This window comes from Oreochromis niloticus, unplaced genomic scaffold, assembly GCF_001858045.2.
Source record: "Oreochromis niloticus isolate F11D_XX unplaced genomic scaffold, O_niloticus_UMD_NMBU tig00000235_pilon, whole genome shotgun sequence".
Taxonomy (NCBI): domain Eukaryota; kingdom Metazoa; phylum Chordata; class Actinopteri; order Cichliformes; family Cichlidae; genus Oreochromis; species Oreochromis niloticus.
Window position 1 is genome coordinate 783,518 of NW_020327097.1, and position 18,282 is coordinate 801,799.

At 41.8% G+C, this 18,282-nt stretch overlaps 1 protein-coding gene across 1 annotated transcript; it reads right to left on the reverse strand.

Moving 5' to 3' along the window:
• Nucleotides 1-231: 231 nt before the first annotated feature.
• On the reverse strand, nt 232-11,692 carry LOC109195434 (gastrula zinc finger protein XlCGF57.1-like). The gene is made up of 4 exons (XM_025904183.1): nt 11,652-11,692; nt 11,119-11,161; nt 1,316-2,585; nt 232-950 (listed from the first exon to the last, which is right to left on the reverse strand). The coding sequence occupies exons 1-3, from the start codon at nt 11,690-11,692 to the stop codon at nt 1,317-1,319; spliced, it is 1,353 nt and encodes a 450-aa protein (XP_025759968.1). The 3' UTR covers nt 232-950; nt 1,316.
• Between the last annotated feature and the right edge of the window lie 6,590 nt (nt 11,693-18,282).

Below are 18,282 nucleotides of genomic sequence, written 5' to 3' on the forward strand. Positions count from 1 at the left end.
GATCTTTCTGTCTCTGCAGATTCACTGTGATCCAGAGATGGCAATGATTTCAGTCCTGCATCACGCTGATGTTTGCACAGAGAAGATAATTTAGTAAATGTTTTTGAACATTGGTAACAGTAAACGTCATAATCATTATGCAAATTTTTACTCTGCGAATGGTACTCATGGCCATTGACCAGTGGTTGTTGATCAATGCTCATAAGAATTTGCATATTAATGATGAAGAAATTGACCTCACAGCCCATTGTTCATTCATTGGGCCGGTTTCAGTCGTTATGGAAATGTACTGTTTACAAGATTAACGTAAAAGCAGGAATCAAGACGTAACAGTTTATTTGTAACATGGAATCGTTTCTGAGTGGAGTATGAACTGAGATTACTCAAACTCTTTCACAGATAAGATAACCTTTATTAGTCCCACACGTGGGAAATTTGTTATCTAATTACTAATACGTTAGTTATAAAAAATTACAAGAAGAAAAAGATAAGAAAGAAAGAAACTCAGAACGAGCAGAGCTGCTGTAACAGGCTGCCGCACACGGGGGCGCCGTGATGAAGTTCTCTTTCATGTGTCTGCGTTCATGCTTAGTATGATCACATGATTGTGAAAAGGTTTTGTCACAGTGTCTGCACTTGTATGGTTTCTCTCATGTGTGGACTCGTTTATGCTTTTCAAGCTGACGTGCACTGATGAAGGATGACCCACACTGATCGCAGACATGCTTTTTAACGCCACTGTGAAGGAGTTCATATTGTTTGAAGTCCTTTGAAGTGGTGAAGCCTCTCCCGCATTCTTTACAGTAGTTCATTTTGTCTCCAGTGTGTCTACGTTGATGTATTTTCAGAGTCCTTCAATGAATTAAAGTTTTTCCACAAAGGTCACAACAAAAGTCTTTCCCACAGCGATGACAGGGTTGAGAACTTGATCCATCTGTGTCGCTCTGCTTCTAAACAAAAACACAAAGACAGTGTAAGTCAGTCCTTAACATTTTTATCCTGAACGTCACCTGAAATAAAGAGCATCTCTGCCAAAGTCCAATTACATTTTACTGTTTACATTATCACACTCAGCTCAATTTAATGTGCTATAAAAACGACAAGAGTAAAAACATTAAAGTAATACTAGTTTAATGCTACAATAACAATAACACAATTCTCAAACACTATCCCTAAAAACCTGTGATTAGAGTCTGAATAATCATTCAGAGCTGCGAGTAGAATTGCTAACATGCTAACACAATTTGATGAGCTTGAGTTGAACATGAGTTGTTTCAAACAGTCGGGCTGACAAGATAAAAATATAAATACATACCTCACAGTAACTGCACTTGTAGAGTCTTTCTGGTGTGGATCTGTTGGTGTCGTCTCAGGTAACGTGGAGATTTAAAAGTCTTCTCACACAGGTCACATTTATAAGGTCGTTCCTCAGTGTGGGTAAACATGTGACGTCGTAACTCTGTGTTTGTGGTAAACTGTTTACCACACTGATCACAGCTGTACACATCATGTCTGGTGTGAATGCGTAGGTGAATATTTCGGCTCCCTATCAGGCTGAAAGTTTTTCCACAAATGTCACAGCTGTACGCCTTAATTCCAGAGTGGGTAACTAGATGACTCTGTAAGCTGTAACTGTGAGTAAAAGCTCTGCCACACTGATCACAGGTGTACGCTTTAACTCCACTGTGGATGAGTTGATGTGATTTTAAGTGTGAAATGCTCGTAAAAGACTTTCCACACTCGTCACAGCTGAACGGTCTCTCTCCAGTGTGGATTAGTTGGTGTCTTTTTAAGCTTCCAGACTCGGTAAAAGACTTTCCACAGTCTCCACAGCTGAACGGTCTCTCTCCAGTGTGGATGAGTTTGTGTGTTTTTAAGCTTCCAGGGTGGGCAAAAGACTTTCCACACTCGTCACAGCTGAACGGTCTCTCTCCACTGTGGATTAGTTGGTGTGTTTTTAAGTGTCCAGACGTGGTAAAAGACTTTCCACAGTCTCCACAGCTGAACGGTCTCTTTCCACTGTGGATCAGTTGGTGTGGTTTTAAGTGTCCAGACGTGGTAAAAGACTTTCCACAGTCTCCACAGCTGAACGGTCTCTCTCCAGTGTGGATTAGTTGGTGTCTTTTTAAGCTTCCAGACTCGGTAAAAGACTTTCCACACTCATCACAGCTGAACGGTCTCTCTCCACTGTGGATCAATTGGTGTCTTTTTAAGTGTCCAGACTGCGTAAAAGACTTTCCACAGTCTCCACAGCTGAACGGTCTCTCTCCAGTGTGGATGAGTTTGTGTGTTTTTAAGTTTCCAGACTCGGTAAAAGACTTTCCACAGTCTCCACAGCTGAACGGTCTCTCTCCAGTGTGGATGAGTTGGTGTGTTTTTAAGTGTCCAGACTGCGTAAAAGACTTTCCACACTCGTCACAGCTGAACGGTCTCTCTCCTGTGTGGATGACCTGATGCATTTTTAGGGAAGCTTTCACAGTGAAATCTTTCCCAAACTCGCCACGGTTGTATTTTTTTCTTCCACTTCTTTCTTCAACAAAATTGTCGGCCTCCTGAGAGCGCTGACTTCTCGATCCACGTTGGTCCTGCAGTGACAGAGATACAAACAGAGGCAGTGATTTGTGGGAAATACATTATTCTAACCGGCCTTTTATTAGTGGTATGTTGTGAGCTTTTATTAAATAAGTATTTATACTTATTTTCATACACACAATGCAAATGTGCTCATGAGAGTTGGCATTCAGTCTTTTGAGGGTCAATGCAAACTCGCTTACAGACAGAGATACATATTAGACTTGTTTCTAGGGCAAAGATTAGAGACATTTGGCTGTGCCTGTACGCCTGCTCAGTGAGATTAGCACAGAATGTACTCTGGATGTTTCAGAGACGTGTACGAGGAGAAAAAACAGCAGGAAACACATCGAGTGTGAGACGATGAGGACGGTTTTTAAGTGTTATTCTTCTGCCCTCAGCCGAATGTCCCTATCCAGCTTATGCAGAGAGCTAAACATTAACTGGCTTCAGTAAACACTCAGGAAACCGTGTGGCATTCTTCAGAGCTTTACTGATCCATATTTTTCATTTGTAAAACTGTAATAACAGAAACAGAATACAGCATATTCACTCTCCATAAAAATACACAAAGATTACATTAAATACTGTTGACTTATGCAAACAGTCACTACACAATCTCAGTATCAACACTGCACCCGCGTAGCATTTCAAGAGATACAGCTAACGGCACATGCTGGTATGTTTCATGCTGGCAGGCTAAACAAAGGGCTAACAGCTAGCTTATGCTAGTAATGTAACAGACTTGCTAAACACACAACAAACTCATTACTTTGCTGAACAAGGTACTAATAAGTGAGAACAATCAATCGTTTTGCCACACTTACAGATTATGCCTTTTCAAGAGCGCCAGATGCAGGAATTTACAGAGACACAGAGAAATGGACCTTCCCTGTCGAGCGCTGGGAGAAAATCACTGCTTGCGCTCAAACATGGCGCTACCCTGTAAACCCACTAGATGGCAGGCTTTGACCAGACAAGATCAGGAATAAACATATTTTTCTGACATGTTACTACAATTAATTACAGAACGGATGATTATGACCTGCTATATAACAAACTTATAAAAGCATATCTTAGAAATAACAGGAGGGACAGAATAGTTATAGAAGTAAAAAAACTGACGCATATTATGACATCTGCTTACGTATTGTGAGGCTGGACTTTAATATACAAAAGTATTGTGATGTGTGCTTCCTAGGTGAGATCTCTGTAAGTGACGCTGCAGTAACTGCACCGTCATATATGTATGTATGTGTGTGTGTGTGTGTATGTATATATATGTAGCCGGTCTGGCCTTAAACTATGAGTGCCGCTAGCTCTCTGCGTTGTGTTGTGCGAATGACCAGAGGAGTCAGCTCTCACTGTGCCAGCTGGGCGGATTTATTCTCTCTGAACTGTCTGTTGAAAATAAAAATAGAACAGTACAGCGACTTCACTTTACTGGACTTCTGCATGAACACCTCTCCTCAGCGGGACCTCTAGGCAACTGAGGTGCAACATCACAACAAATCCAATTAACAAATAATACTGCTAAAATGTATTTATAATCATATGTAACAAATGAAAATGCACTTCATCGTGACCATATAGTGACAATTACCTCAACAACAAAATTATAGTTTAGGGAGACTTCATTTACCAGTGGCAATTTTACATATTTTTTTTTGTTACATATATATCTAACAGTAAGTTGAAACAGTGAACATGAATCACAAACAAAAGATATAACCAGTACACATGACACAAAAATAAAAGAGGGAGCTCACATACCTGTTTATAATAAAAATAAAACAGTACAGCGACTTCACTTTACTGGACTTCTCCATGTACACCTTTAAGGGAGAGAGAAGGATAGCGGACCACATGAGAAGCCACCTGCATGCTTATATGCTCTCATCTGAAAATGGCTAACTAGCATGATACAATAAAGTGCTGTACTCGACAGAGAAACAATAATTCACACTGAAACATCTAACAGAACTGTGAGACAAAATGTACAAAGGGAACAAGCAGTGTTTGAATTACTTTTAGTTACTTTAACTGTGTTTATTCACTCTGTAACTGAGAACACTAGCGTACGCTCACCTCTCCTCAGCGGGACCTCTAGGCGACTGAGGAAAATAGCGCGCAGCTACAGGAAGTGACTTCGTGGGAAGTCAAAGGTCACACAAACAAAATAAAAGCTCCCAAAATATAAATACAGAAAATAAACATATATAAATAAACACATATACATAACCAATACTGACAAAGCAAAATAACACCGCAGGATGGATCTTTGGTGAAATATAAATTATTTTTTAATACACCCGTTACATCCACCCCTCCTAGATTTCACCAAAATCCAGAACAGTCAGGTGAACAATCTAACTGGAACACAGGGACAAATCTACAGAATTTATGGCTCCTAGGCATGGGTTTAAACCTCCGAGCTATAAGCTCTAGTCTCAGCTGTATAAGCCACCTACCAGATAGGTTCAGAAAGAGCATGAGGGTGATCAGGCCTCATCCTTTCTTACGGTGCGTTCACACCGGACGCGAAAGAGGCGAGCAAAAACGCCCTGAATGCCCCTAATGTGACGCGTGCACATTCGCACCTCAACACCTGTCGCCTCAAAATTGCATCTTACCACGCGCGTGAAATGTGGGAGGAAGTTGTGCCAGATGTGTTGTGCTGCAGATGTCCTCTGAATAAACACAATATCTTGTTAGCGGAAAGGTATTTGTACATCAGTTGGAAAATATCGGGACAGTAGGCGGGCTTGCTAGCTTTTGCACGGTTCCATCGGGTCAGTCTGGAAATTAAAAAGCAGAATGAATGAACTTACCAGGTTGCCCAATCTCCTCACTAATGTGCCTCCAAGCTAGGTCCGTTTTATTCCTGTCTCGGTAGAAGTAGCAACTAGCATCATTTAGCTCTGGATGATTAGCCACGGCACTGATGAGCTTTCCCTCCATACTGAGTGACTGGATCTGCCCCTTTGACCTAGTTACAGCCACGTCACCAGGCTCCTGATTGGTTGTCGGGGCGTGATTTGACACCGGAGTTCATATTTTCCGACTCGAGCGTGTGCACAAAATGCAACACACAATCTGACACGCGTGGTTTTCTTTCGCGAGTCACACGCGCCCCACGCGGTACACTGACGCGCGTTTCACGGGTTTTGGCGTTTTCCCGACGCAAATCTGCCTTCGCACTTTCGCCGGATGCACAATCGCGTGTCATCGTGCTCTTTCCATTGACTTTACATGTGAACCTGACGCTCTGGCCGCCTCTTTTGCGTTCGGTGTGTGCGCACCGTTAGATCAGTGTGATGCCATTTACACCACACACATTCCCAGCCGTCCACACACATCAATTACCTTAAAACATATTATGTATCTAATTGTGCCATAATGACACTGTCCCTTAGAACCAAAAAAAACCGAAAGATCTCTAAACACCTGGGTTCACTTAAAACAGCGTAAGAAGAGACTGAGACCTTCTGCTAACTGAATTCGCCAAACGCTTAAAGCCAAAAGGCTTTTGAACCATGGACTCAATGAGTCGATCAACTCTTTTACTAACTCGGCCGGCTCGCGTCATGACAACATTGTCCGGGCCTGCCCGTGGCTGTTCTTGGGGACCCACATCATGACACACATCCGTTGGAGACATCTGTGCATCGGCAACATGCACTGGGGCTACTGGTAGGGGCTCGGTGTGTGCATCACAATCTGTGCCTGATGGATGCGAGTGGGTGAGTGCAGTTTCTGAAAGTGTATCTAACACAGACGGAGAGTCTAAGTCAGGTTCTGCTACCAAACTGTCCAAGTCTGTGTCTCTGTCTGGGCAGTCCTCTCCTACCAGGGAACACTGGGTTAAATCCCCTGCAAACACCTCTGGAGCTTGCTGACTTGACTTATCCAATCTCGAGAGTCCCTCACTCAAGGTCTCCTGACTCTCATCATCATCCGAGTTGATCCAAGCACTGGTCCTGTCCTCTGCAGTCTCCTCATCCAAGGAGTCTAACTGGTCTGATGCACATGACCCTTCCTCTGATCCAGTGTCACCCAGTTCAGCTGTCACTACTGGCAGGAAGCTGATATTCAAAACCAGGATGTGATGTACCACCTTTATGTTGCCACTGTCATCTTCCAACTTGTATGTGTGAGTCTGCAAATTTCTGTCTCTGACTGTGTACACTGTTGCGTCCCACTTGTCAGCAAGTTTCTTCTTTCCTCTCTCGCCCTTATTTGCAATGAGTACCTTGTCTCCTATGTTCAAATGAGTGCCCTTTACTTTCTGTTATATCCTTTTGCCTGTTTGTCTTGTTCCTTGATGGCATGAGTCTGGGCAATCCTAGCTGCCTCATGAAGGCAAAACCCGTGGTCTCATGTACAGTTGCATTATATGCAAATGTCAGATTCTGTATTTGTTGAGGCCACTTGTTCTTTTTTCTGAGGGGCAAGGACCTAAGCATGTTGCCAAGTGTCCTATTAAACCTCTCAGTCCCTCCATTTCCCATGGGATGGTATGCCGTAGTATGGGATTTGGAGACCCCCGAGAACTTGAGCAGTTCTGCCAAGAGCTCACTTTCAAAATTTGGTCCCTGATCGCAGTGAATCCGCTCAGGAAACCCATACACACAGAAAACATGGTCCCATAGTTTCTTAGCCACCTGCTTTGCAGTCTGGTTTGTGCAAGGGAAGGCATGGGCTAGCTTAGTGAAATGATCTGTAAGGACAAGAACATCTACTGAGCGCTGCTTACTATCCTCTGCACTCCAAAAATCCAAACACACCAACTCCATAGGAGCGGAGGTTCTGATGCTCTCAAGTGGGGCTCGAGCAGAGGGTTCTGGTGTTTTGGCCAGGATGCATCTTTGACAGCATTTGACATACTCCTTTATATCAGACTCCATCTTCGGCCAAAAGAACCGTTGTCTTGCCAGATATAAAGTCTTCGCTTGCCCCTGATGTCCTGCAATATCATGGACACCGTTCAATGCCTTTGCTCTGAGACTTTCAGGCAAAACAAACTGATGTCTCCTTTGTTTACTCAGGGGGTCCTTTGTGATCCGATAGAGAACTCCATTTTGGATCCTAAGCCTCTCCCACTGTTTAAATAACACCATGGCTTTCGCATCAAATCCTGGCCTTTCACGCCTGGAAGGTCGCCGTCTCCATATGACAAATGGTAAGATCCTTGAAATACTGGGATCAGGTTCCTGGCTATGCTGGAGTTCCTCTAGTGTGGACACAGGAAATGACTCCTGTCCTGGCAACACTAGGTCCTGAACTGACTGGAACAGTTTCACAGCCCTTGTTTCAGCAGCCAGATCCCACTCACTGTGACAATCCAAGATTGCCTTAACATCCATAGCATCACATCGCTCAGGATCTTACTGGCAAAAGCAATTGGATGGGCTTTCTGCTGTCCGGCTGGTATTTGTGACAATACAGCACCGAGCCCATCTAATGAAGCATCAATGGACAATATGAAAGGCAAAGAAAAGTCTGGATGTGTAAGGACTACAAAATTCAACAGCTTCTCTTTCAGATTAGACAGAGCTGCATCACATTCATCTGTCCAGTCAGAGGGCCTCAGTTTTCTGTAGCATTGATGCCTGTTTTAACTCTCCCTCTCCTCTTTTGTCCAGCAGTGAGGGCAAACAAGGGCTTCGCCATATTGGAGCAGCTAGGGATGAAATGCTGAGAGTAGAAAATCGCAAAAGAAAACACTGGGAGTCGCAAATACTTATTAACATCTAAAATTAAGATAACACTGTACATATTGTTTTTTTACCTTTATGCTTTGTGTGAACAACTAAGGTGTGTTGCCTAAATCCATGAAGTGCTACAGAGAAAATTACAATTTTTTATGTAATCAACACATTTTGAACTCTTAATGCAATGTAACAAAAGCAAAGACACCCAGCTGAACTAAAATGATCCACGTAGCAAACAAAAACTGTTGTGAGCCGCCACCCGTATATCGCCTTTGGGCTTTTAGAGCCTTAAAAATTAATTGGTAAAAAAGCACTATGCTACTGAAAAATTAAAAATAGATATTTGCAAAATTCTGCCTAAACATGTATTTTACCTGGTTAATGCGTGCCGCGGGGCGTGGTCTGCAGCGCCGCTGCAAGGGAGGCGAACGCACCTGAGCGGGACCCGCAATTTACGTCTGTGCTATCTATGCTGTTGTGTTGGTGTGTGTCCTGCTGTGTGCTGCAAAGCTACATTCGGCTGTATGCGTACAGCAACCGTGTGTGCTAATCGGGGCTGTACGAAGTCATCTTTACGCAGGACTGTAAGCAGTCATCTGTGAGGCGTGAGCGGTTTGTCTTTAAAACCCTTTGACTGCCTCACCAAGAAAAATACAATGAAAGAATTATTTGTCCATATTTTCTAATACTTTAGGTCAATAATGATCACAATCAAACAAACAAATGTATATGCTCAACCAAATGGTTGAGCAGGCAGTCAAAGGGTTAACAGAGTTCACGGTGGAGCTGCTACCATAATGTGGATCCAAAGATCCATAATTGGCCTAACTGGGGCTGAAAGTCTCAATAAATGCACGTCAATTCGGCGGGTATACCGGCTTCCGCGAGGGTGACGCTTATTTTGAGCGATGAAAAAATAATAGAATATAATTTTTTATATTATATTTTTATATTTCAATATCACAATGATCTTCCAATTTAGAACTACAAGTTAATAAGAACTAACATAAATAAAATACACTTCAGCTAAATACTTCTAATTTATTTTCCCAAACCATTGGAGCCAGAATATAAGGACTATATAAGGCCGCAGGTTGCAGACCCCTGGTCTAGGGCATTGATCATTTTCCTAAATCCCTCGTTTTGCAGTGTTGAAGGGAGCCATATCTTTGGTCAGGTGATAAGTGATAGCCTCAGTAATTTCTTTGTGCCTGCCAGAGTTCGACGGGTATGGGAAGCGCTGTATAAGGTTCCCGTTATTGATGTTTGGGTGGTTGACCAGGACGGATTTTCTCCTGTCACTTTCTCATCATCTCTCACGTGCTCTCCGTTGTTTTTTCCCTGCCATTTTTAGCAGCCAGGTAGCGTCTGTATCACGTGGTATAAGGCTCTGGCCTTGTCATTTGTTGAGCAGGAAGAGTGAGTGCTTGTTTTCATGCAGATTATGTCCCGGATCAAAATGCAGTACAATCGTCATCGTCTTTTTTTTTTCTTCTTTTTTTTTAAAAACTCGTAGTCATTTGGAAATGAGATCACGATTTTCTAATGAGTAATCATGCAGCCCTACTTACAGTGATCACGCGGTTGCTGTAACAGTAGCCTACATTCAACGGCTGCAGCCCTCCTGCTGCCAGCTGTACACATCAACACCAAAAACAACAAAAGCACAAGCAGCGCACAGGTTTTAAGCCAGCGAGGCATCATTGTAGAGGCAGTGAAGGTGAGTCCATCTCACCTGCAGCGGCATCGCAGACCACGAGCCACCACAATAATAAAACATTTTTTATTTAATTATAAATAAATTCTTTCTCGTAATTATGTCCTGGGTTTTAACTAATTAATAACACCAAAGGAAACATCACAAAAAACACTTAAGGTCATGAAAATTAATTGCGATTTAGTAATTCACTGAGGCATCCACCCTATTTATTGAAAAGTATCGTATCTGTATTGGTATCGGATCGATACCAAAATATGCACTATCGCACACCACTACCATCAAGCGGTGCGGCTTCGTAGCTGAGCGAAGTCGTACTGAAACATTTGACAGATTTTCGAGCACCGTGTACATAAAATCGTTCCGAGGTCAGTAAACACAACCAGAGTTACATAAAGCACGCAGGATTATAAGGGGCGCTGTCGATTTTCAGGAAAATCAAAGGATTGATTTTAAGACGCAGTATTTTCCAAAAACACGGTAATAACGACGGCCCGCTAGCATGCTCTACCAAAAATAGTGCTTTGTTGTGTATCTGACGGACGAAAGTCAAACCAGTTCCACACCACTGAAGTTGCAGCATTTTTACAAACCAGTTCTGGTTCAGCCGTTTCATTTAACGGCCCGCCATGTGCGTATGTAAACATATGCACTGCGCATGCGCGTTTTACCCATATTCTATCGCAATATTTCATTTTCCTATCGTTGCCTAAAATTACACCGGTATTACTGTGAACGGTATGATATAGCCCAGCCCTACAAGTGCCAATATTTATGTCTCCAGATTGTTTGTATAGTGAGCCATTAAGACTGTACTCTTGGTACAGTTTTTATTTTTGCTGCTTTTGTCTTACACTGTCAAACAAACACAGATTTGCAGCGTTTGTATGTAAGCAAATGTGCCAGGCCTCAAAGACAATGGCTGGTTTGCACAACAAAAGCAGGATGTGAATCGAGCATATGACCTGTACAAATCTCAGCAGGGGTGATTAACACCTCGGGACTTGCACCAGAAAATAAAAAAGTCAGTAATTCTAGTAGGTGTTGGTCTCAAGGGATTTCTGCAAATGTGCGCAGGGTTAGTAAATCTAGTGTTGAAGTTAGCTCGGTGCTTACCTTTAGATGAGCCCACAAACCGAGAGAAACTCCGTGATGAAGCTGGAACTCTTTCCAAACAGGAAACAGGTCAGGGAGCAGAGACCCACGTGGTTCACGCTGATCTCAGCTACGATCCAGGAGACAAGGGTGTGCAGATCGATGCAGATATCGATCCAAACGTTGGTAGTGGTATATGATCGATACTTTAGTTTGTTTCTCTCCTGGAGGTTCACTATTTACTCGCTGTGGATGAAAAAGCAGCTCTGTCTGTGTGAACACCTCTTCTTATGCGGCAGACGCACTTTGCTCCGCCCCCTTCTTCCTGCCCTGCTGGGATTTGTTACTGTGCCGTCACGTGACTCAGATGCGCTCAGAAGAGCATTTGGACTGCAGAGAGAGAGAAAGAGGAGCAACATGTGGAGATATTTTATGACTGTAAATGAAAATGCTGGAGAACAGCTGGAAGGCTGTCAAGCCACAGGGACCACAACAAGCTGTAGAGTTCAGCTTATTTTTCACACCTCAGTTAAATGCTTTGACTGAAGTCTCACTGCACACACTCAAACTTAGTGTTTGTGGACACCTTGGTCATTATAACCTGACACTGATCAGTGCTGCTCTGACGACCACACTCACATCCATGTAATCATTTAACTGGGATGATCTGGATTTACTGCACAATGCTGAATGTGTCCTTACAGTACAGGGAATAACTCTCTCTGTGTTCCTGTAGAGAAACTCTGGGTTTGTGTGCTGACGAGCATCACTCACAGTATGATACAAAGGCTCACTCATACCTTTCCACACATGTGACAAATTCAAACAGATGCTGAAACCTTTAGAACATCATAAACTACACATTGTTGTACTCTTTTAGGATGGAACAGCTTTCAGATTTATTTACTCTTAAAGGATAAAAGATGTTTTTAAGAATTTTGCATTCAAGAGGAGAATGTTTAAATAAGTCATGTAAATGAGAATTTCAAAGTTGGTGGCTGCAGTATATACAAATTGGTGTATCTCAAAAATAAAACTATGAAGACACTCAAAATTAATTTGGAAACTGTTTTATGCAACTTTTTTTACATTTACAATTTTCAGGGATGAACCTCTGAAATTACTTTAACTAGAAATTTGTGTAAAAATACCACTATTGCAATTTATTTAGTTACTGATGACTTAATGCATACATATGATTAAAATTTGGGACATAATGGTTGTATTGATGTATAGCAACTTAAAATACTCCCAGAAATGGCACTACAACATGTAAAAATATAAAGATAAGCTCAGGTGGACTGGGTTCTTTAGTAGGTCTAAAGGGTCAAACTGCGTCCTCACATCATGAATATGAAGGGTTGTAGTGGAAGAAGGTGGTGTGAAATCCTCATAGCTGTGGAGTGAGGAGGGGGCTCCTGTGGGTGAAGTCTTTGATGGTGGTGATGGCTCTGTGCTGGTGGGAGTGGGGAGGTGTCTCTATTGTTGGGGAAGGTGGAGGTGTCAAGGCTGCTTGATGTCTCATCAAACCAGCAGTAAAAGTCATTGAGGGTGTTGGCCAACAGCAGGTCGTCAGTGGAGTGGGGCTGTGTGCTTATATCCTTACTCTCATTTCCCTTAGCGTATCTGTAACATGCAACTTCTCTCGGTGCTGTGCTACTGGAAACTGAATTTCCATCACACTATATGTTGTGATGATCTCAGTTCAGTCATGGTGTGTTCTGCAATCCTGCTGAATTGTGTTCCAGTCCCATCGACTGTGTATGAGCGTACAAACAGGCGTGTGGCGGGGATGAATCGGAATGTCTTGAGCCTCAGCATCACAAAACCAGGATGACCATAAATGTTTCTTGTCCTGTTGGATGATGATAAGACTGTGACATGGGATGCCACGTTTGGTCTTGTGATGAAGCAAAGCTCAGGAAGAAGTGTGATTAAATGGTAGCCACATGTGTGCTGCTGAGAAGGATGTACAGGTGTACCTGCTGCCAAATCCAAGCCTCCTCAGGTTAGTTGTAGCTGCAGCCACCCTGGGGCACACTGACAGGTGGGGGCGAGGCTGCCGGACACTGGCGCCACCTCTGACCACCACCAGTAGTCAACGGGTGAAGTGTCTTGCCCAAGAACACAACGACCGAGACTGTCCAAGCCGGGGCTCGAACCGGCAACCTTTCGATTACAAGGCGAACTCCCAACTCTTGAGCCATGATCGCCCCATATAAGCAGAAATCATATCGATCCAGAGGCACACTTATTAATCCAAGTAGACACAAACCTCAAGCTTATCAAATTTATTATCATGTAATTTATTAACCAACTGGATGAAAGATCAACCAAACATATTTGCAGAAAGTAACAAGGAATGAATATTGGGTAACAGTACTGAACATGTCCTGAGTGTGTTTGGATGTTAGTGTGCACGTGTGTGGGAGTTTTCTGTGAAAACAAACTTGTGTGACCTTTTTGCCACAGTTTCTGTGGCTGTGGGTGCTGTCTGTTGATTGAATGTGAAATGCTTTGTATTAACCTCCTAAGACCCGAACTCTTCCACGACATGCATTTTTAATTTCTCTTTGATATTTGGGCATATTGGGGCCTGACGAACGCAAAAACAAAGAATTTCCAGATTTTTTTGTATACCTTATTTTTTTTTAAGAAAAATGAGAGCCACAAATGAGGATATTCATTTGAAATTTTGATAGAACAGTAGCAGTATAATGTCCTTGTAAGTGGATATCAGCCCCATGTAGAGCAAAATTGAGTATTTTGGTCAAAATAACCAAAAATGTGATTCCACATATGTGGACGGCAGGTCCTAGGAGGTTAAAGCACTCACAGGTCACAATTTGTTTTGCTGTGCACTGGCAGCTGACGTCCCTGTATGTCAGTTCTCCTTGGGAAATGAGAACTGCCTGATGTATCCTCAGTGGATGGAACTGATGGCCCATCTTTAGCCATCTCCTGAACTGCTTTCTCAACTGCTTCAAACAACTTGATTGCCATTTCTGCCTTTTCAGAATCAAAGAGACTTTATTAATCCCAGAGGGAATCTGAGTTGTCATAGCAGCTAATATACAACAAACATCAAGCACTCATATAAAATTGTGCCACACAGTAAACAGTTCTGCAGCATCTGAAATTTCCAGTTGCTGACAAGACAGTTGGTGCTATTTCTGTGCTGTCCTCTTGAGGGTTCATCCCACACCATCCAGTGGACCCTTCTGTGGCTCGCCGTTTCATGTCCCAGCAGTGAATACTAGTTTGAACAGTTCAGTAGAAAACATAAAACAATTCCCTCTCTGTCTCTATTGAAAGCATCACTGCAAAAGTGGATTGTGAGTGTGCCCTCTGCATGTAATTGAGCACTGGTGACAAGTGCTGCCAGATTGCTGGTGGGCCCTTAAGTCTTGATGGGGACACTGTGCAGAAGGACGTTGGATGGGAGGATGTATGTATATAAAGCACATCTGTGTGCTGGTGTGATGTTCTGAAGTGGACTGCTTGTATCTCTGTGCTATATTTTCAGAGCTCATTTTCAGAGGTCAACATGAATCAAGTCTTCATGTGCTTTCAAGCCTCGTCTCTTTTTTGATTGTTACTTTGGATGTTTTGCCACTGGGGTCATTCTTGTGCTCCTAATCCACTACTGCCTGCTGGAGATAAGTCACTTGACTCTCTGCATTGTACTGGATGGAGACTGGGAAGAGAGATCCTTGCACTCAGAACATTCTCCGTACATGCAGTTTGTTTTCTGTGTGATGGCTTTCACAAGATCATCCAGATCGACAGTCATCACTTTCAAGTGGTGAAGCTTCTGCACAACAACCCAGATTCTCATGCATTTTGCACATATATGTGTCCCAATAAGTCTCGAGGGGTAACAAGGTGCAGTTCAGTTTCTTTTCTTTCCTTGATATTATGGTGTGTCTTTCTCCACCTTTGCATTGACTTCATATCAGTATTTATTTATATCACGAAACTGAACATAAATTTCAACAACTCAAGTAATTTCAACTGTACAACTTAAAAATCAGGTAAATAGAGTAAAATCAACAAATATTCTCATTAATAAATCATTTAATCCATTGACTCTACTCACTCCTGTAACTGGTACTCAGTCTACTCTTTATATGAGTAACAGGACTGAAAGTAATAGCAGTGAGTTTTTAGCATACAGTTTGCAATATAGCCACATGGCATCCTTGCTAGTATGAGGACAGTGAGCACAATCTAATGATTTTCCCCAACATTTGATTTTTAAAATAATCAAATAACAACTAAGCTATAATTAAGGTAATGGGGCTGTATGTTGATATTCAGCCATAGTTAAAATATCAAATAAATGAGAAAACGTACTTTTGGTCTTTGCATGGCTTTTAAAAGATTCACCTTATGCAACTTCCTGTTGTGCATGTGACTTCTGCAATGTTCCACATTTTTTACACGGGATAATATGTTAGGGTAACAGGACTGGGTGAAAACCCAGGGACATGACTAAAGTGTATATTTAACAAAATTATTATAGGTTTCTATGGAAATATTCAAGATTCAAGACTCAAAGATTTATGCAATGCATAGAGCGGAAATGCAGTCACCACAAAATGCAAAAAACCCAACATTTCTTTAGGATTGTATTCAATATGTTTCATTTTAAGATGTAATGAGGACAGGTGACAAATACTGGTTTTTTTCAGTATTCAAGGCAGTTCTTATATTATTCCTTCACAACATATATCTTAAATTTTCAATCAGATCAATATGTGTGACATTTTGCTTAATAAGAAAATGTGTTTTACAGTTAATCTTCATCAGAATTTATAAATATAATTTCCAGGGGATGAAAATGGCGCCCATTCGGTGGAATGACTCATTTAACATTTCAAAGTTTGGCACATTTAATTTAACGGGACGTTCAGCCGGTTTTCTGCGTGTTTACAGGAGGATGACGCTGTTTCTGCTGTTCCTGCTCCTCATGAACACTCTGACTCTGAGCGCTGTTTGAATGCACACTGTGAACCTGCGGTTTGATTCACACAGAGCGACTGTGTTTGTGAAAGTATGAGGGCTGGTGTGACAAAACCACGACCCGACACTACGTGACATTACTAACGTGTGGGGGCGGAGCCAAGTTGCCATAAAGCGCGCGGTGCGTTCCAGTACTTTATTTTAGGAGAGTTCCCAACTGAGGGAGGCACGTGACCCTGTGTTGCAGGTTAACTGTTAGATTTGTTTACAGACTCCACTCTGTGTGTTCATCGTGTGTGGATCCGCAGATTGGTCGTTTTCACGAGCGGTCTTCTCAGTCTGTCAGCGTGTCTGCGGTTTGACATGATTAACACTAGAATTACTGAGCCTTTTTTCCCTGGTGCAAGTCCCTACTACTAGATTTACTGGCCTGCGCAGATTTGCGTAAATTCCCCCCGACCTTAACACCTCTTGGCACCCCGCTGAGATTTTCACAGGTCGTCAGCTCCATTGTTCTCCTGCTTTTGTTGTGCAAACACACCCTCCCCCAACCCCTAACCATGAGAGATTCAAGTTTTTCCTTCCCTGCAAGGCTGCTTTCCTTCCTTACCTGCCTGCATGCCTGTCCATAAACATATATACACAGAGTTGTACATATATTTATATAGCCACACCTTATATAATATGCATAAAGTCTAGTTATACACACAGACACATCTATATCATATATACACACACATATATATATATATATATATATATATATATATATATATATATATATATATATATATATATATATATATATATGTATATAATATGTATATAATATGTATATATATATATGTATATAATATGTATATATATATAAATATATATAATATGTATATGTATATATATATATATATATATATATATATATATATATATAATATGTATATATATATATATATATATATATGTAATATGTGTGTGTGTGTGTATATATATATATATATATATATACATATATATATATATAATATGTGTGTATATATATATATATATATATTATGTGTATATATATATATAATATGTGTATATGTATATATATATATAAAATGTTTGTATAGTGCACTTTCTATACCTTGCTCTGTCCACTTTTTTGCAATGACAATGCAGATTTTCCACTTGTGGGACAAATAAATGCAGATTTGCTGTGTGTGTGTGTGTGTGTGTGTGTGTGTGTGTGTGTGTGTGTGTGTGTGTGTGTGTGTGTGCGCAACATTGGCATTTGTTTACTCAGATCCAAGGCAGGCCAAACCTCTGTGTTACAACCTACATACAAAAGACGGACATTCACAATATATGGGTACACAAGTCTGTTTTATTTCAAAGTGTTTCAAACTTTACAGGGTTTGCAGACCCAGTGTCCATCATCCCTGCATTTGGCACAGGTGAATTTCTTACATGTTGCACAGGTAAATCTGCTGCGATTCCTGTTGCAGCTCTCTTGCACCTGGCACTGCGTTGTCTTTACAGTCCCTGGCACAGCAGCTGCAGCAGCCTGCCTCTGTGCTAAGATTTCCTTGTGCTGCATGAATCGGCAACGAAGTTGCTAAGCTAGAAGATGCAGAAACAATCTTCTTTTGCCTGTCCACCCTGTACATGCCTTGTACAAAATGTAGGCATTCACTGCCGCCAGGTCCAGCATATTGTAGAAAACCGCTACTGGCCACCTGCGTGTTGCTGATCTTACAGAATACATCCGTGCCATTTGGTCCAACACGTCTACACCACACTGTAAAAGCAGAGCGAGAGAGTCATGAGTATATGTTTTTTTCTATAGGCCTGTATAGCACACATCAGAAAACATTGTAGCACTGGTGTAAAATTGTACACACATTCACATACCTTCATGTGGTTGTAGTCTGTGATCGTGTTGGGTTTCCTCTTTCTGCCGTCACCGATCGTCACGTCTTGGTGCATGGAACTTAGAACACACACAGTCTTGTTTTTTTTAGGTGCATAAATTGTCAAGGACACACTGCCACTTCTAAGCACTGAAGTGGAGAATACCTCTCGCTTTGCAGTATCTTTTGCAAGTTGAGGAAGTTCACGTCGGACTTTATTCACCGTGCCCAGTAATGTTGTTTTGCGCTGCAGCAGTCTGTGCAACAGTGACAGTGAAGTAAAGAAATTGTCCGTTGTGATATTTCTTCCATCATCCAAAAACGGCTC

What these genes read in the sequence shown, in the direction of transcription:
- LOC109195434 (XM_025904183.1), bottom strand. Translation starts at nt 11,692, where the DNA reads ATGACCAAGGTGTCCACAAACACTAAGTTTGAGTGTGTGCA. An exon ending in ACTAAGTTTGAGTGTGTGCA is followed by an intron (nt 11,162 to 11,651) that starts GTGAGACTTCAG and finishes GAAAGAGTTCCA; the next exon opens with GCTTCATCACGGAGTTTCTC. An exon ending in GTTTGTGGGCTCATCTAAAG is followed by an intron (nt 2,586 to 11,118) that starts GTAAGCACCGAG and finishes CTGTCACTGCAG; the next exon opens with GACCAACGTGGATCGAGAAG.